A 20,207-nucleotide genomic window follows, 5' to 3' on the forward strand; every position below is an offset into this window, starting at 1 on the left:
AGTCAGAAGTGTATGTTTTCAGGGGAGAAAATGGAGGACTTATAAAACGCTGATGCTACTTAGATGTGAGATACTTAAGCTCTGCTCTCTCTTTGTCTTTTAACGGATAATTGCTTTTCAGCTTCCTCTCCGTGAAAAGATGGTCGCTCAAAACAAGCTTGGAAAGTGATATAAAGAAATGAGCCGATCTGCTGTTCATTGAAATTAATTTATTAAGAGATGACCCAAACTCATTGCTATTCTAGGGAGGCTATTACAAGATAATAAGACACAGTGTCTGACTGTATGGTTTCCAAGATAAACGACTGAAGACACAAATATCATGCAGAATAGCTCAGCTATAAATAACCAACGAGGGCTGAATATTAGACCCTCATCACTACAGACACCGACATCTGTGCTTTAGAAAAGTGGAACTAGTGAGGTGTAAGAAATAACGAGGAACACTGAAGAAGTAGATTTCTTGTAATGTAAACTCGGCATTAGAATCATACAACTTTGACCAAGACATTGCTAATTAAGTGAGCTAGAATTAAATACCTTTTTTGGTGCTGCGAGGCGAGGGTGGTGGGGAAACCTCCACCTGAATCCCCCCGGAACTCAGTGAAGGACTGGTCTCCCGCTCCTGCCTTTGGAGCCTCCTGGAAATCCTGGAAGTCATCGTCATCGGCTTTGGGCCCCTGAACCGACAACGCGTTAGTGAGTAAGATGTGAACTATGATCAACTGATGGATAATGCAGAACTGAAGGCACGGTGCTGTTACCTGTGCAGGAGGGAAACTGGCTATGAAGTTAGCGTTTGTGGGTGCTTGAGCCTGCGTTGCCGTAGTTATGCCCATAACTGGCGGTGCTGATGTGGGCATGGCCATGGAAACCGGGGGCTTGGTCATCATAGGCTGCTGGTGCTGGGGCATGACGGAGGCCATGGCCATAGCCAGGGCCGGCAGGTTGGGCACAGGTGGAGAAGGGAACTGACTGAGAATTTCCACATTCATTGCTGGGAGGCCACTCTGAAACAAAGGAAACACATCTTTAAGGAACTGACTTAAGGAAGCTACTGTGGGAAACCCTCATGAAACAAATGCATGTTCTGACAAAAAAAAAGAAAGTGTGAGCACATTTAAGAAGCCCTACTGGAGATATAAAGTATGCACTACAATCTCATTTTCTCAGGCGTACTGGAAAACACCACATCTGATGACCGAGAGGCCTTAATGTTCTCTCAGCACTAAACTCCCTCAGATACTGGAAACAAAACATTACAGACTCAGTAACCGCGTCACTGGCAAACTGGAATACTGTGAACATAAAGACCTGTAGTTGGTGTTCGCTCACAGACATAAAGAATAAAAGTCACGGGTCACCTGATCAAATTAGAGGCGGGCATAAGCCTTTTACAGGACACTGACCTACAAAACTCGGATAAAGAAATCCTAAAATGACTTAGTCTTTTCAGCTACTACAACAATAAACAAAGACGTGGGTCCATTCTGATTCGTAAACACATACATTTTACTCTTAATAGCTAAATATTGGACCTACAGGGAAGACTTTTCATGATTCAATCAACAATAAAGTGTTTAGAGTTTCAAACATGTGTGGCCACAATGATAACGACATTATCAATCTCCAAACTCTAATACAAATGCCAAACTATAACGCACAAGGACCAGGTGGATTCTCTATTGAATTCCTTAAAAAACAGAACCTGAACCCACTTTTCCTGATTATTGTCTCAAGAATAAAAAGGTAAATTCCCCCCACAGAGGAAAACTTACCGACTCTTACCTCTAGTTACAGACCCACGTCATTGTTCAATACTGACAGAAAAGTCATTTTCAAGGCATTCCAGTCAGAAACAACAGTTCCTTCTTTAATCTACAGCAAAGAAACCGTCTCAATCAAGTTAACAACTTAACCGTCTGAACCCCAAAACCCGCCAGCGGGATGGAAAAGCATGTTTTCTTTAAACAATCGGCAAAACTTCACCGTTTATTACAGGCAGAAGCTTTAAAAACTGTCATCGTTGTCCGATTTTCATCTTTCCAATGGGCCTTGAAAGCCCAAAATAAACTGTTTACTCCAAACAGATCCTGTATAAAGAACATTCTGTGCTTCTCAGCGCAACTAGGACGCCATGATTGATTCATCTGAGAACAACAGTCACAAGAAGAAATCTGTGAAACTTGGACTGAACACAGCGCATTGAGGAGAGGCTGTAAGTAGAGGCTGTAAAACATTTGAATAGCTTAATTTATATAGCACATGGAGCCTCCATGTGCTATATAAATTAAGCTATAAATTAAGCCTTTTCTACAACTGTTTAGCGTTGGGGAGTTGTGGATTCAATGGATAAAAACACTTTGAAACACACCCATGGCCACGGTCACTATTAACAGGGCTATATTGCAAAGATTCACATTTTGCCATTTTTATTGAACCACTTTGCTTGTGCCATCTGACAAACCATGAAATGAAATAAAATGAACTCTAGAAATCACAAAACGTACTGAAGGAATCAACTTTCAGACTACACCATGAAGTGGAACAAATCAACCCTACTTCCTATCTACCAAAAACCTCTTAACACAGATTTGCAAAACTACATTAAAAGAGAGCGCAAATCTACAACTAATCCAGAATAGAATTCTCCACAGAACACACACCACTCAATACTAATGCACAAACAGGGCGCTCTGTATGGCTCTGTCCACCACTACAGCACTTCTGGTTTAAGGTAACACAATCGTAGGTTTAGGCATTTCTCTCTCTCCCTCCCTCAATGTGCATAATTAAAATGATTCAACAAAGTAAAGTTCCTTTGAACAGATGTCACTTGCAGAAGAGAATGCACTTGTGTATACACGGCTTCAAATGCCTCACAAGCCCTGGGCTGATTCACAGCGCTGCCTCTTTCTACCCATTTCTAGCTCAGCCCGTCTGACTACAGTGTGGACTTGATGGGGAGCCTCTATGGGAGCCACGGACGACGATTAGTGAAGTCGTTCTAAGAGGATAATTTGTCGTGACTCCAGCGTTTACCTGCGCCACACCAATTAGTGCAAGTACAGTGTAGAGCTCCTCCTTGGTCAGCATGCCAGGTGTTGTGCGGTTGGCTGACGCCCAGATTTGCCCCAGTGCTTCCCTGGGAAGTCCTGATGACATTAGTATTGGGTAGAGATTGGCTGTGTCTATCCCTGCCGGAGTCATGGTGAATTCTAGAACCTTCTTGAACATTTCTAAGGAAAGACAAACAGAAAGGACAATATTCATACATGCTAGAAATGGAGTTAAATTCTCTCAAATCTCAATCATAATGGAGATTTATCGAGTTTAATTTCTTTATACAAAATACAGCATCAAAGATGAATGTCTAAAAATATTATGCTGGACATATTCATGTGTAAATGTTTACCTGGGATGAGGCTGTCATTGTAAAGCCAGGTTGGCAGCATGGGCTGAATGTGCTCTTGTTGTGGATACACGCCAACACCTGCTGTCACAAGCACACACACACACACACACACACACACACACACAAACACACACACACACACACACACAGTTAGTTGTTGTAGCAAATAACTTGCCCAGGCATACGATTTGCCAAGCCTCGAAAGAATTATACATCTGATGTCTGGAAGACTCTGTGCATATTGTCCTGCTCTCCTGCACTGAATCACTGGAGTCTCGTCCCGTCAGACATGAGCCATTTATGGCTTCAAGATGGGCGGACGGAGGAGACTGCCTTGTGAAAAAAAAAAAAAGAAGAAGCTGAAAATCTAATTTAACTGCTGTCATTGACCTAAATAAAAACTTCTTTTTTTTTTTAAACTACGGCAAATTCTCAGTCCCTTACAATACATCTTATTGAGTCTACAAGGCGTGTGTTTACTCAGGCAGACGCTTTGTACATAATACTCCCATCAGTCATCAGTGGGCAATGAAATTAATCTTATTACAAATCTCACAGGTCTCCAAGATTAGCCTCTGTATTTCCCTTGATGACACGGAAGACACGGACACAGACAAACCAATAAAAAAAAGCAGAGTAAGAGTAGCCAAGTGGCATGCACAATCAGCCTCGGGTTATGTTCGGGCATCAGTGGCACCTGCCGATCCATGCGCATCCCTGTTACACCATAGCAGTCAGCATGCGCCAGAGGTGGTTCTCCGAGAAGGTGTTACATAGCGAGGGGAACAAACAGCAGCTTATTGAGTCACCTCGGGACCACGACAGACACGGTCCATTTCCACAACGTGTGCAGAGAGCGGCAACAGGAGAAGCCCCTCTCAACAACATTTGGTCTGAGGTGACAGAGGTGTGAAGCGGGCAGATATAAGAGCAGAGACTTGGCTAAAGACAGCGGAGAGGATACCTCAAAGACACCGCCACTCCATTTGATCAAAGAGGCGAAGGAAATTATCAGCAGAATTGTATTACAGAGGTTACACTGGTATGATGACCAGCACAGAATCTGGTATGAACCAGTTATGACCCCCAAAGGTACAGAATTGTTTGTTAGAAAGAGTAGAAATATTTCCCCAGGAAAGAAAGAGAAGTACTGCCTTGATTGTGTGCAGCAAAGCAAGGGAGAGAAGAAGAAGCTATGAAGACTAATAAACAGGCACGTCTCTCACCGCTGTCACTACCGGTTTGAGGAGACGAGTCAGCGGCTGATGGGGGGGCGCTGGGTGCCGACCCCGGGACCTCGGGTAGCTTTTCCGCGATGAAGACCGAACTCAAGTCCTGAGGGGCCGCAGCCCAATTCCTCGCTTTAGTGCTGGAGTGAAACTGGGTTGAAACTTTAGTTCCAGGACCCATTTTAGCCAAACTCTGCTTGGATTTAAAGCTAACCTGAGCCGTCTGACCAGTGGAAAAATCGCATGAGGAGAATAGCTTCTCTTCCAGGGACGGGCCTAGAGGGGTGAATGAGGAACAGAGTTCTTGATAACACACACCGACTATACAAAGCAGTTGAAGTTGTATTTACTTCAGTAATATACAGCGTATCAATCCTGTATTTCTACTGTGTACATTTTGTTTTAGAACTAACTAACCATGTCAAATATATTATCCAACCTGCAATTGATTCTACATTATTGGAAAAAAAAGAAAAAATCCTAAAATATATTGAAAAATGTCTCTGTCGTCAAAGGTAAGCGATGCAAGCCTGAGGACATTGAAACTGTTTATTCCAGATGCTAAACAACTAGGTCAGAACTGTCTGAGGACTCGACGGAGGGCTGGCGTTGCATCTCTCCGTACTGTCATTCATAGTGTAGAGACTGAGAGCTGTCACGGAGCAGCTGCTCATCCGAGAGATTAGACGGCGGATGACACACGAGTGTGACAGTCTTCTACCAAACCACAAACAGATTCAGTATCAATGACGGATTCTGCTACTATATGGTTAAAACTCTCACTTTCTATGGACGAAGCAAGGCGAGTTTCTTATTGATGCTGCATCCTTGTTTGCCTATAGTTTGTAGTGTCTGGTAGCTTCGAAGGTTTAGGTTATAAGGCCAGGCCATCAGCTGGGCTAGCTGCATGCTCTCACACTGTAACACAGGCCAAGGCCAACGCAAAAAACCAGACGTGCCAGTAAAAATATTCAGCATCAGCAATAAAAGCAGCACTATAATAAAAAAATCATTCAAAATTGTATTATGGTTGAGTATAAACTATGAGGATGGGCAGGGAGGTGTCAACAAAGCAAAAAGACAGTTACCTTGAAATGTAGATTGGGAGCTGTTGTTGACAGCAGAGTGTTGGGTGACAGTGGAAATGGACACAGAGGCAGGAAGGGACTGAGGGAGGGAAGAGGAAGAGGAGGACAGTCCTGCTTTCAGGGAAGGGGAGGATGGTTGGGCTTGGGCCTGAGAGGAGAGGTGGAAGTCGGAGGGAGGGAACGCATTTAGAGGACCCTGAACAAAGTCACTAAACTCGTCATCGTCCGGGGAGAAACCTGTCCCGGGGGCGGTGGACGAGGGCTGGACGAGGGCCTGAGAGGAGAGGCCGGGGGCGGAGGAAGTGGAGGAGGACGGAGGGAAGGAGGCGGGGGCGTCTACAGGCCCGTGAAAGTCACTAAACTCGTCATTGTCTTCGGACAAAGCTGGGGGGAGGGAGCGAGTGGGGACAGAAGGATGTGGTGGCGATGAGTCTGCAAAAATGAAGAAATAATGATGATGGCACAACACATGACACACACTGCAATGGAGAATGAATTCCAGGAGTGAGATAAAGACTGTATTGTGCAAGACCAGAAATTGTAGAGCTGCAAATTCAACCAAAATCTTGACATACAGCATCTAATTAAATATTCAGATTGAATAAAATGATTTTGGGGTTGGAAACGTCGGCTGTAATATTGCTTCAGGCTATGTTTGTTAGATGCATAGCTACAATTTCCTGAAATGCACAGGAATAAGTTATAGTGAGGGAAATCTATAGCCAAAAAATGTTTTAATGACAATAGACTGACAGCTGTACAGATGTGAGAGACTGAAACAATAATGTGATGAAAGAAATGTGATCAAGAATCTGCTTTTCTGTCAAACACTCCGACTCCAGCTGAGCAGTCATCATGCTGACCTGCCTCTAATCCAGCTTTTATTCTCAGACGGAGGTATTTCAACTGATCTGCTGATGGAGAGGAACAACAGGAACAAAAATCTCAGAGATTACAGATGAAATCTTCGGGGTGAAGGTACCTGGCTTCTTGGTCTGCGATGACGGATTCGGGTACATCTTAGCGTCTCTGCTGAAGCCATCCAGGTTGCCTTTGATTGCCTCCAAGGCATCATCGCGGCTCTTCTCAGCCGTCTGAGTACGCAGTAATACAGGATCAAGAGCCCAGAAGGTTGCAAAAGATCAGCAGTCGACATGCCATAAGAATAGCAAAATGAACACTCACCTTGGGTTTGACACTGCTGAGCAGCCTCAGCTTCTGTTTCTGCTCCTCAAACTGTCTTCTTTTCCGGTCCTCTTCCAGCATCTTCTGCTGCTGCTCCAGGCGTTTTCTAAAAGCCATGAAGAGGAGACATTATATGGAGAGCCAAAGACATAATATATAGGTTAGTAAAAGAAGACCTATGGTGTCCACATACCGCCTGCATGTGGACAGGCAGCGCTTGTCTGTATCATCAGCATATTTTAAAAGTCGACTGAATTACTGCCTCTGCTTTTGCCAATCAGTGAAGTTGCAGTTTACGCACACGTCCGTCCAAAATGTCATTACTTTATCATTTTATCCGATTTGACTTTTGTGTGATATTGTCATAATTAGCCTCTGAATTCTTGAGTCTATTATTTACAATATGCCTGTTAGGCCTTAGGTGTGGGGGAACAAATCAGTGATGCCAGCCTCTCGTACTCTCATACATAATGTAGTGTGTTAGTTACTCAGCTGTCTATGCAGATGTGAGCATTCATGTTTACACACAAACAAGAAGCATGATATTATTGTAAAGACGTCTTACTGGTGCTCCTCAGCCATTTGTTTCTGCATGTCCGCAGTGTACTGGGGTCCAGCGGGTCTCATACTCATATACTGTGGCTGACCCAAGAACTGCATCCCAGGGGTCTGCATACCAAGAGCCATCCCACCCTGTGAGAAGCAAACAATAACACAGACAGCAGCTCAGACATCCCATTAGCATTCGTCACACTCTTGCACATGATATTAAATGCTCACACTGAGGGAAAGCAATGCCATTTAGAATGACAGTAAGATAAGCTCTAGGCCCAGGCCTGAATGAAATCAGTTAAATCTACACAGCAGGGTTTCAGTATGCATTCGTGAATGAAAGCAAACATGAGCAAGTTCGTGAAAAACACTGCAAATGCAGACGACAAATCGCTAAGGAAACATTAGGAGGACAATGTTCACCTTAGACAACAAACAAATAGACAAACACAGAACTAAGAATAAGCTCACCTGCATAGGCATCGCTCCTGCAGGCATCTGTCCCCCAAAGTTCATTCCCATCATGCCCTGCATGTTCGGTTGCATGACCGGAACCATAGGGAAGCCCTGCTGCTGCTGCTGCTGCTGCTGCTGTTGTTGCTGCTGCTGCTGCTGTTGTTGCTGCTGTTGCTGCTGCATGGGTACCATGCCTGCAGAAACACACACAAACACCGTTATAATATACTGTAGACACGGCAAAGAATAATGTCTTTAATTACTATTTGAAGCATGAGTACGCCCAATTTAAAGGACTTAATACAATCCCCCAAAAAAGCCTCTAGAGACTGGACATGATTCAGTGTTGCAAATCAATTTCCTAGACAGCTGGAAAAAGACTCAGGCTCAGCAACAAACAAATCTATTTTTCTGGTGACTACAGTGACAGCTCGGAGAAAGGTGTCTGTGTTTGTTTTCACGGATGCGGTGTGAGCTGACAGCCACATACTCGAGCCTCCAGATGATTCACTATTTTGCGGCTCAACCGGTCTGAATAAGTGGCTTGTTTAGGTGGCTACACGCGACGTACTTAGTCTAAAATGACATTGCTAATGGGAGCATGTAATGGCCCCTGAGGCTGGTGTGTGGATGGTTTAACGGGGGTGTTACTGCAAAGTCAAGAGCCTAAATATGACAATGCACACACAGCTAAATGATAGTACATATGAGGCCCACAATGCACTGCTCTGGGCACAGGGAACAACGGTGTGAGCTCCGTTGTGCTGAATACTTGCTGCTACTTCAGCATACAAACAAAGAGTCAACAGCTTTTGGTAATGAAACTGGTCATACAGATTTTCAAAAAGTAAGCCTGAAAGAACAGGCTGGGAGTATTGACTGCAGCATGACTCACCTTGTGGTGGTCCCAGGCCCCCTCCAACAGGATACATGAAACTAAAGTAAGAGAACAAACAGAATTGCAGGTAATGAGATTCAAACTGAGGCACGAGTAAAGAAACCTACAGATAACACTTGTAGGTGAACTCCAAACACTCATCATGTCGACTGCAGCTTTGAGCAATGCAAAGTATGAATCAAAATCACAGAACTTCTATCCTGTGATTGTTATTTGTGCTGCATAACAATACATCCAAAGCTATAGTGGCTGCTATATACCTATACAATACCATAGGTATGATGTAATACTTATAACACAGTCGTAGGAGGTGAAAGACTAAAGAGAAGGACATTTTAAACTGTATTTGACTAAATATGGTGATTGCTTTGAGTCAACAAGCAAATAATTCAAATCATTTAATTGGATGTGGTTTTATTGGGCAAATGCCTGCTTGCACTGTAATTGTTGTGCATTTGACACAATTGAACAATAAATAAAAGCCTTGATTGCTTTTCATAATTGTGACATTACATTAGAGTGGGATCGTAGTACAAAGTCTGATTGATTTGCTGTTGGCATTCATTGATCAGCAATGAGCATTTGTTCACAAAGACCAGGGTGAATTTTCAGACACTGATCCTTTAAAAATGTAACATTAATGCCCAAAAAGGCAGAATTATTGATGCAGTTTCATTTCCACAGGCGACTTGGACTCACTGGCTCTGTGCTGAGAATCGGGCCTTTAAGAAACAATCAGAGGACGTTCCTACAAGTCGGCCAAGTCTCTCCTCACCAGAGCCAACACACACACAGGCCACAGGCTGTTTGTCAAATAACGCATTACAACCCAGCTCTTCAGGCTGGAGCTGATGATGCAGAGACAAACAGAAGAAAGAGCCGACCAGGCCTCTTGTGTCCCGGACCGACTCTAAGCTGAATTTGAGCATCGCTAATCCGATGGTTGACATTATCATACGGATAACTTTAGTACCAACACAACTGTGCGAACAAAAGAGAGGCCGGGAACTCTTCATCAGGCATTTGCCAAAGCAATTAACGACTCCCTGTGGCAAGCAAGGAATAATTTAGACCAGAGTTCCCCTTCTACGTGGAAAATGTGCTTTTGTAAGCTATGAAAGTGAAGTGTTGAAATCTGTACACTGGGTCTATAACTAACGATTGTATTCGTTATCAATTATTTGATTATTTTTTTAACTAATCAATTTTGTCTACAACCTGCTACAGAAAGTGAAAAGTGGTGCTGTAATGTGTTTGCATTACTTGTTTTTTCTGACCAACAATATCAAATCCATAGATAATAAATGTACAGTGATATTAAACAGAGAAGGGCAGCAAATACACACATTTGAGAAGCTGGTACCAACAAATTTCGTCATTTTTGCTACTAAATCCCTTAAAAAAAATAAAATAATCAAGTCTAAAAAATATCTTAGATCAGTCAATCGTTATTCTCCACGCAAAATGTCATTATACAAAAAAATATCAAGTGAATAAATAAGCTTTCAAGCTGATATATAATAAATAAATATTTCAAAATGAACAATGGATTAAATGACTGTGTGTTTTTTGAGACTTCTTGTAGTGATGAAAACAACAAATGAGGAGCCAGATGTTTTCCTAAGGAGTTGGTGGAGACAAACAAAAACATTAAAGAACTCACATTCATCAGGTCGATACAAACACGATTCAAAAGGTGATGCTTCATGTCTCTTGCATGTGTGAACAGGCCACTGCATAAGAAGTCAACTATATGACGTGATAATATGGCTATATGGGTATTGTGCTTACAGCTCGTTACTGCTGCTCCCATGTGGCCAAAAAACAATGTAGGTTTAAATAAAGGGGGAGACTAGAGTAATGCCACCACAGAATGAGCCTTTGATATGATTTCATGTTATAAATCAACAGGCCTGATGATGCTCGACTTGGAAGCTTTCAGAGTCACATCTGCTCCCTGTAAGATTTGCAGCTTAAAAGCATTGACAGCACCATCCTGCAGCAAATAACGGGTCACGGCCGGGCAGATTAACACAGAAGGAGATAAGCAGTGATAGCAGCTGTGGACGCCAACGCCTTGTAAAAGGCCCGCAATCATCCGACAGTTATCGCCAAACTGTTTCTGACAGCTGGGAAGCAGACGGCAGGGTGAGGAGTTTCAGTCAATGTCACCATTACTGAGGAAGCTAAAAGGAAAAATAATTCAAGCAGCTTCTCTCTAACGTAGTATACAGAATGTCTGACGAGAGCTCCCTCAAAGGGAAATACAGACGTAGAGTCTCATGTTCCCAGTTCTCCAAGACTGCCGATCGGACAGAGAAGATTTCTAGTTATAATTCAAACTTTGAAATGTCAACAGCCCCCACAATAACATACTCTCGACAAGCACAATAGAGCATCGTTTGACAGTCAAGAAGTCAAATGTCTGACAATCACATGACCTGTTGAGGAAATACGCATGGAGCCAAATATCAGCTGATATCAAGCTGTTCTGTGACTGTCTCCTGACAGATACATCTACTGTATATTTGACTTAACAGCTTCCCATCATTTCATTCATTCATACATTTACTCCAAACACCTACAAAGGTTGCTCAAGCTGAGCTGTCAAGCTTATTTTACAAGCTGCACTACTGCTCCACCTCCTGGCTTTCCACTCTGACACATTTTAATTTATTGTTGCTGTATTATCTTGTCCAGCACTCACACGATCCAAAACTTCATTCCTTCATTTCTATCCATTGTATTTCACATGGAAACAGATTTGAAAACGCTACAGTACAGAAAGATGCCCCCGGCTAGAAATAAGAAGACTTTGAAGAAAGTCAAGGCTTTATTAGCAGCAGTGAAAAGGTGCTACTGGTTAGGATTGACCAATATCTCTGGTACCGTATACATTCATGTTTACGAATGTATATATGATACGGTGACTTTTCTGAGAAAAGTAAGTTGACAAACTGTTCATGGACAACATAGCCTGACAGGAAAGTCTGTTTTTTTTTTAGTAATCCAGCAAATTAACTAAGATACAAGACAAGGTCCTTCATCAAACAATACAAAACAGACTATTACTGGCACATTCCTGTCTGACTAAATACTTTAAGTCATTACCTCCCGCTCTGTACTAATGTCTCTCAGGTCAGTAACTGTCTACACCAGACACCAGCAGACTGATCAACACATAAAAGGAGAACTACAATTACCTCCAGGTCTTCACGTTACACTTGCTTTTCTTCCTACTGCACTCATTTACAGTCATGGGGGCTCTGGTTTCACCTGTCAGATCAGTATCTCCTGTTCATTTATTATTCAAACTGCTCGAGCTCAGCTTTGAAAGAATCATGAGGCAGGTATCTTCATCATACTGCTCTAATGAGACACCTGTGCACCTCCTACAACTATGTACTAACCGGATATAGATGAGAGACACGCGTGACAGGGTTTACTTTGCAATTTAGTAAATAATAACGAACAAAAAAAACACAAGTAGCTTATGTATCTTGTAATTTAAGGTTAGCTGCTTTTTGCTAGACCTTCCCTTCCCTCCAGCTTCACTTACTTAAATACTCAACCATGTAACAACACGATACTAAACAGCCTACCTACCTGGCAGATCATTTAATACTAACAAAGTTGATGAGGCCAGATTGTAACATCATCGGTCGTGCACAGGCCCGTCTGTACAGGTGCTAGCTATTCTCCTGACAATGCTAGAGTTACAATAGAGTAATAAGGATTTATTTTCGATAAATATCCGGATATAACACTGGACACCGTGAGCTGCGTGCACACTAACGGTCACACGAGACGTGGCACGTGACATGTGTTAATATAGGAACACTGAGGCATTGTTTTGGTCCACTCTTGAGCATGTACAGGCAGCAGTAACCAGCTAGCTGACGTTAGCTGACACCTGACAACCAGCCACCTCATCATCTCCTACAACTATACCCTGTTTGTAATCGCTGTCTCTGAGGCCCGTCTGTTAGAATAACGTGCCGCTAAGAGGCACTCGGGGGTGGGTATTTCACAAGTTGTTCACGTTCTAGCGAGAGAGTTGATTTTAAAATAAATACCTGCCGCCTCCCCCTGATCCTGGCCGCAGCGCCATCTTGATAACAGCAGTCACTAGTAGGAGATGACGTCAGCAGTGACGGTGGCTGTAGTGAGGGCTCTGAGGCCCTGAGTTCGGTCTCCCGGGCACAGCTCACTTCCTGCTCCATGCTGATCCCTCATGCTCTACCTACCGTACCTGTGGAATTATTCAAGGGCTTGGGTTGATTTTTTTGGAGGGGGGGTACTTAATTTCCTTTTTCATTCTTGTGACTTTTTTAAGCATCAATTTTGAATATTCAAATAGTTGTTCTCCTGTAGATCAACTTTTGTCATTTACAATATCATCCCTGCAGTGTTATCAATGCAGAAGGCAAACTGAACGTGACCTCGAGCCATAGTGGAGTTTGAGTATAAAATAAAGATGAGGGACTGATACTCGTTTGGACTTCCTGCGAGGCAGAACACAGGACCCGAGATTCCCAAATACAACTATTATGATTTCGCTGCAATAAAAGTTATTTTCCAGCAGATGTCAGTGTTAAGCAGGTTTTCAGCTTTGTTTCATGTAAAGTCACACAAACAGGATCTGGGCTATTTATGACGAAACCTGTATGCAGTGTGTACAGTCTGACACTGGATAGGTAGTGTATGTCTAGAAAGACTTATCATTTGTTATTCTGGACAAGAAGCATGATTATAGAAAATTGGGTTCTGCATGTCGCAGCAGATGGAGTTAGAAAACTATTAAAGCGCCCCCGACAAAACATTTCAGTTCACCAGTTCACTCGAGCACATTCAGTATTTTTTGAAGAAATGACGTCTGCTTCGATTAAGGTTTAGTGTGATTTTCTTTGCAGACCCACTTCACCACGAGTTTAGCTATAGTACACCCACTTATTGGGAACAGCCAATATGTCTGTATATCTGGACTTTTTAGTTTGTGTTGTAGTATTTTTTTATATATTTTTGTATACTTATGAGCCAAAGTAAAGCTAAATTGATGATGAATGGCAAAGACAACAGCAGTTCTTAACAATTTTAAACTAAACATTTTTTAATTAGTAAACAACATTTAATCTGTCTTCACTTCATAAACAGGCAGAAATCATCACCTGTTTTTTTACAAATGTATATTTTATTCTCTTAGTTAATTTATTTGAAATGTGTCATAAGTATATTACGAATATTGATATTTTGTATTGCGTTCTGTATTGCACACCCTGATGCCTTGTCCAACATTCTTACCGGCTGCTTGAAGCATTGAGGCCATTGACAGAGTGACTCACTTGGCAATTTCATTGTTACACCAATGACAAGGTGGAGCAACAAGGAAAAGCCTCTCTGGCATTGTCTTATAGCGGGTGTTGTTGTGAAAGATTTACAGCTTGATGAGAGCAGTGTAAGGCAGCCGGTGACAAGCCCGGCTGCTATCCATCACCTGGTCTGCCCTCACGCTTTCCTATACCTCTGCTTTATTCAACAGCAGTGATTCAGAGTCCATATACATGACAGAGGGACTAATGTGGCCATTTAGGCTGCATAGTGACACATAGAAAAACAGCAGTTTTAGTTTCACATATGAAGATGATGGTCTTGGAGAGAAACATTTTGTTTTTACAGTACTTTACGCACATGATGAAGACCGTGTGGAGAGTGTTTTTCTTATGGATTTAATACATGTTTCACTTTTACATCCTCACAGTCAGTCTCACAGGACAGAGCTGCAGCTATAATTGAGGACACTGAGGTTGTGTCCTTGGTAATTGTTTTGTGAATTTTGCGGGTACATTTTACAGTTTAAAACATTTGTCATGGCAGGTGTTTTACAGACTCATTCCATTATGTTCAGACTCGAGGTATAGTCACATTTCACTATTTTTAGTCCAACATGAGCAATTTGATAAAGAACTATGTCTGGTGTTGAAACGTGGTGCCCATATGGACCAAACTACTGTGTATGTTCTCAGTATGGTCTCTAGGAAATTGTTTTGTTTTTGTGTTTTTTTACCTGATTTTATACTCTACACTTACACATGTTGGGATTTGGAGGCTAATTCTGGACTTTAGTATCATTAAGTTTGAAAGGTTGAAAAAATCTCCACCAGAAAAATATTCCATTCTGCTTTGAAACAGAACTAAGACCAACATGTTCATTGAAAAAGAAAATATAACTGATCAGCTGTATAAAAAAATTAATGATTTTTTAAGTAATAATCGCAAAGATTTTCATTTGAAAACATGTCTGTTAAATCACTATCTATCGCCAAATGAGTTAATACAGTGCTGATTGAGCCTATGGCCTACTCATGAAAGCCTTTGCATTTGCAGTATTACAAGCTGGGTGTCGGTGGCGACATTCCTGGGAAAAATCACAAGCAACGCACAGTTTGTGACGTGCTTGCCATCACCCAGCTGTGGTTGGCCCACCAGAGATGTAGGCAGAGAGAAACTGTCCCTCTCCAGCAGATACATGTGAAAACAGCCTTCTAGTGTCAAACTACATTCATCATCCTACACGATGACGCTCAAACATTCACGTTTTGAGGAGAGGGCGACTTTAATTATCACCTGTGTGCTTTGGTTTGTTTATGTGAGCTCATTACAACTGCTTGGATTATTTTCTGCTGCTCTTTATTGCTTCTATTTAAACTCATTAAAAAGACGATTAGGCCTCGTCAGTCTCCTGTCCCCTCCACTTCTCTGAGAGCAGGTCGTGGTGTACCCCCCTGCTGTGTGTGCCGGGTTTAGCTGGAGGCCGGCCGACTCAGTCAGTCCGTCAGTCAGTCACGTCCCCCTCCAGTGTTTGGATGTGGACTGGCTGTGGGCAGCCCCCCAGAGAGAAGGTCTGGCGAGAAAGGTGAACATTAACCCGGGTCCCATTCTGGGCATTACACTATTCCCCATAAATCATTAACCCGTCCAGCATCAAGCCTGTGACAGCATCAGCATGACAACATCAATCCGTCAGGATTCCTCTAAACTGCAAATGTTCAGCCTCAGATGCAAATAGAGGAGATTTAAACTCATTCTGGTGAATACAGACTTGCACTTCAGGACTGCAGAGTCTCATCTGAAACAGCTCATGTGGTCCTAATATTTAGTTTGATGCTGGTTCATTATAGATGATTTCTTTCAGGTAAAGTCCCACATAGAGAACCATAAACAAGCCTCATTTCTCCAGTGCTTGGATAGTGACAAAGTGAATTTCGTCGAAACGTTTGAATATTTTACAAGATCATTAAAGGGTAAATACATCTGGCACCAAGCACATGACAAGGCTCTTAAGGTCTATGTAAGATCCATCACAGTCTGAGGTCATGCTTCTGACAGCTGTCTCAAGTTGCAGATGAAATATGAGAGGAGACTGAATCTTTACGATTAGACACTCCAATAATATTTATTGTTTTTATTTTAAGACAATATTAAGGACATATATGGATACTGAACAAAAACAGGGCTCTGAATCATGTGTCACCTTGCTTATATATAACTTTAGTGTCGAAGTTGAGAACTGTTTCTGTGTTCCTCCTGTGGCCATAGAAGTTGGCAAAAACTATCCTGGAGAAAAAAAGATTGTGTTTGCTGCGCGATTTGTGAGAAGTGGAAAGTGAGTCCAATTTGTCTTTTCACTGGTTACATAATGAATTAAGAGAACCTGGAAATATTCAGGTGTGCGCGGATGATCAACATTTGGTTTTATGTGTTTAAGTTTATGTGTTTATGTTTGTTAACTCCTGGGAAAGAAGTCAAGGTGGACTATTACTTTAGTATTGATTCTGAGTTCTCAGTATTATTGTGAATATTTCAGTAGTTTATGAATTTGGTTGTGGACTTAAATGTCTGAAAATGTGATTGTGGAAATGGTTCAAATTGGTTTTCTTTTTAACTTAAACACAATGAACACAAAATGAAACAAGCTCAAAACCTTTAAAGTATAGACTAAAGATTAAGGTAAACCAAAAATACTTCTCATATACATCCTTCATATTAATGCTTTGAAAAAGTAAATGCTAATGAGCTGAATTGAACTTAATAAAAAAACTTGAGATCAATAGCCACTAATCTTTTCACTCGTCCAGCCTCTAGCTGTCACTGTAGGTGGTGCTGGTGGCGATGCGCGGTGAAGGGTACTGATTGTTACTACGGAGGCCTGACTGATCTCCATGACTGTGCAGAGCACAACAGAGGCCTCCTTGATGAGGGCTTTTGATGGAAGACCTCTGTCAGAGCAGCTCCATACATGTGTATGTATTTCTCCATTTAAAGGTTGGCGTTCACTCTGGTCGCAGTGACCAATTAGCCCTGGCAGAGAGTGGCCTCCTGACCCTTGACCCCTGCTGGGTAGTCTTATCCATTAACCCCTTGGACCCCAGCTGGAGTTGATGTAGTATCCTTTCTTCTGGCTCTGCTAAACACACGGCCACATTCACCATGCAGCTTCCACTTTCTGTCTCTTTGCCCCTCTCCTCTGTTACCCGGGTGTCATCTCGCTCCTCGTGTTGACCTCTTGAGTCCTCGACTGCACAGATCTGTTGGTACGCCTCCATTAACATCAGGGATTACGTCGTTTTGTAGGCCAACCCGGAAGTTAGCATCACACTGGTTCCCTTGACAAAAAGCCAATGGTATTTTTCCATTGGATTTTTGATTAGTGCAGAAAATGAGCTCTGTGGCAAACAAACGTCAATGATACATTTTGACATGTTTTGTTCAGCATGATACTCTTCACAAATGAACACAACTTTTATGTTTTTTTAAGCGTGAATGCAATCGGCAGAAGTAAAAAGCTAACTTTTGGCTAGGATGTTTTGTTGTCTAATTTAGCAAATTGATAGCAACTCCCCTTTTAAAGACATGTAAAAGCTTTTTTTTGTAGAAGAAATGTTTAAAATCTCTTGAGCTTGCGTTAACCACAGACCTTATTTAAGGCATCTAAGGGAACCACAAGTGCAAAAATGCTGAGTCCTAAAACCTGGAAAGGTTTACTCATTCCTGTTGCACTCAATAGGACATCTCAGATTTAGGCCAATTGCTTTTTAGGTCACCTTTGTGTGTAGGAATCACCTGAGCTCCATATCTCCATACCAAAGTATGACAACTTGCATGATAATAACAATAGAATACATTTTAGTGGCATTTTATACTTGCTATCGCTGATAGCAGTAGCAGTATTTATTATTTTATTGCAGTACGTTTTACAGTATGTGTCTTGTAGTGTTAACGCTGATTAAGAAACTTGAACTTGTCCCAAGTGCAAATGTGTGCAGAGCAGGTTCAGAGGTAATAACTTAGTATTACATTACAATTTGATTAACTAGTTTGAATTACAGGTGAAGGGATACACTTCAGCAGTCAAACTTCTCTTGAAGACATCTTGTTCTGACTGACAACATTTGCTCAGATAAACTTCGTCTGGCTCAAGTTGAGGAAGCATCAGTCATGACCTTCTCTGTTTTACGCTCTGCTGCCTGGGAGTCATGCCAGTCGGCTTACGAGAGGTGAAGGGAGAGTCAATGATCCTCTGTTCCCTGGAAGTGTTGCGCTTTGATCAAACAGATGCAGCGCTGAATTAGACAGCTATGGAGGAGTTGACGATTATCTTGTAAACCTGAATGTCCTGAAGTCTGGCTGAAGCTTCCTGGAAGATGACAGCAGCCCTGCATATGGACAAATTAATTATGATATTTTAGAGTTTAATCGCTTTGTTTTGCTCCTCATAATTTTGCACGCTGATCAAAAATTAAGTAAGTCATTTGTATAAAATGTTTTAAGGTAATATTTACTTAGGCCTGTTAACTGTGACAAGACATTTTTTTACATTCAGTTTAGTCGTCAAAAATATTCCCAAACTTACCAAAACTATAATGATTATTAAACAATTGTAGTAATAACACCATACTTCTATTAGCAATGTGTAATGTGTTTATTATTTCCTCTTGTTAAGCCACGTTATTGCTGTTGGCTGGTATTCCTAAATGATTGTAGCCCCCCGCTGAAAGACAAGCAATAAAGACTAGATAACACACTGAAGACATTATTTTCCCCCGAAATTAATTGTCTAATTGGTTGTTACGAAATAGCATGTGGCAGCTAGTTATGACTTTAACCTTGTGCTGTAATTACTTTCACATTCAGCGTGTGTAATAAATGAAAAAACACTGAATAATATCTGTATTGAGATGGACATCAAACATTTTTAAAAATAGGTGTCTATCTCTAAGTTGATCATGTATGATCAGAACATTGAATGGCTGAAATGATCAAATAAATCGTTGATTGTATTTCATAGAAAGTTAGCTGTAAGGTAACACAATCCATTAAAAAATTACCTATTGTTTCTTGATCAATAAGCATATTAAGCTCATCCCTCAATTAACAAGACTTACAATGAAGCACACGGGAGGTAAAAGAATACAACAAGCTAATCACTGCTGGGTCAGCAAATATAAACTGTGTTTAAAGCCACAAAAGTCTGGAGCACATTTCTAACAGTCGTCCAAGAATGTGTCAATGAATCGAGCTTGTATTCACTCTAATTCAGTGCAGAATTAAATGGCATGTTTAGAGAGTTCAGTGTTGTATTTTAAACTCTAAGAGATGCTAATGAGCCTTTCAGTATTTCAGTTTCTTCTAGAGAAAAGAGAAAAAGAGACATGGTCAGATCTTTAGAGGCCTCCTGGGTCTGAAAATCAAAGGCCTCATTGAAAACCAAATAGAGCAACATCAGTGGATTACAAGGCTTCAAACAGCAGGGCTCCACGATGGAGGCTGCAGGTCAACGCGGGGATAGAAAAGCAGAGTTAAGGGATTCCCAAGGGATAGAAGTCATTAGTTTTAAAGTGGTAACTTTTTTAACATGATGCAAACTTTAATTTTAAAGTGAATATCTTTGAAATGGCTGTAATAGGTTTTTTTGTTATGCAGAACCGGCTTAAGAGTCTTAAAATGGTTTATGTCACACTTCATATGCTGATATTACAGAAAGATGAACCGCTTAAAATGAAGGTGTGTTTCTTGTCATTACAAGATCTATAATGACAGCAATTATATTTTTTACAGCGGGCTCTGTCAGAACCAGATAAAGGCTCAAATGAATTGTGCTATCAACATGTCGGGTTCACTGAACTTGTTGCTTGAAATGTGATGTGCACTTTAGATCTATGGACTTCAAAGAGGCTGTTTGTCTTATCGCGCAGCAACACCACAACATCTCTGTAGAGGTTATAAACATTTTGTAGAGTTGGAAAGTAACTCAAGCACTGCATTTAAGTACACATTTGAGGTACTTCCATTTGATGTTACTTTAAACTTCTACTCCACTACATTTC

The 20,207-nt window shown here is 41.5% G+C and overlaps 1 protein-coding gene across 4 annotated transcripts in view; it reads right to left on the reverse strand.

Annotated features, from left to right (window-relative positions):
- synrg (synergin, gamma) overlaps window positions 1–12,934 on the reverse strand; it is a gene marked incomplete at its 5' end in the record, with an annotated part of 33,320 nt that extends 20,386 nt beyond the window's left edge. For 2 of the 4 annotated variants that reach the window (XM_079166926.1, XM_079166924.1), the window contains 12 exons: window positions 541–680; window positions 765–1,010; window positions 3,043–3,239; window positions 3,416–3,496; window positions 4,642–4,920; window positions 5,733–6,164; window positions 6,715–6,826; window positions 6,918–7,023; window positions 7,483–7,610; window positions 7,941–8,119; window positions 8,821–8,861; window positions 12,900–12,934. In XM_079166926.1, coding sequence (XP_079023052.1) covers window positions 541–680; window positions 765–1,010; window positions 3,043–3,239; window positions 3,416–3,496; window positions 4,642–4,920; window positions 5,733–6,164; window positions 6,715–6,826; window positions 6,918–7,023; window positions 7,483–7,610; window positions 7,941–8,119; window positions 8,821–8,861; window positions 12,900–12,934 — 1,976 coding nt within the window. The remainder of the gene's footprint in view (window positions 1–540; window positions 681–764; window positions 1,011–3,042; window positions 3,240–3,415; window positions 3,497–4,641; window positions 4,921–5,732; window positions 6,165–6,714; window positions 6,827–6,917; window positions 7,024–7,482; window positions 7,611–7,940; window positions 8,120–8,820; window positions 8,862–12,899) is intronic. The other 2 variants (XM_079166925.1, XM_079166927.1) reach the window with 2 other exon arrangements.
- Between the last annotated feature and the right edge of the window lie 7,273 nt (window positions 12,935–20,207).

The sequence above is a fragment of the Pholis gunnellus genome, assembly GCF_910591455.1.
Source record: "Pholis gunnellus genome assembly, chromosome: 9".
Taxonomy (NCBI): domain Eukaryota; kingdom Metazoa; phylum Chordata; class Actinopteri; order Perciformes; family Pholidae; genus Pholis; species Pholis gunnellus.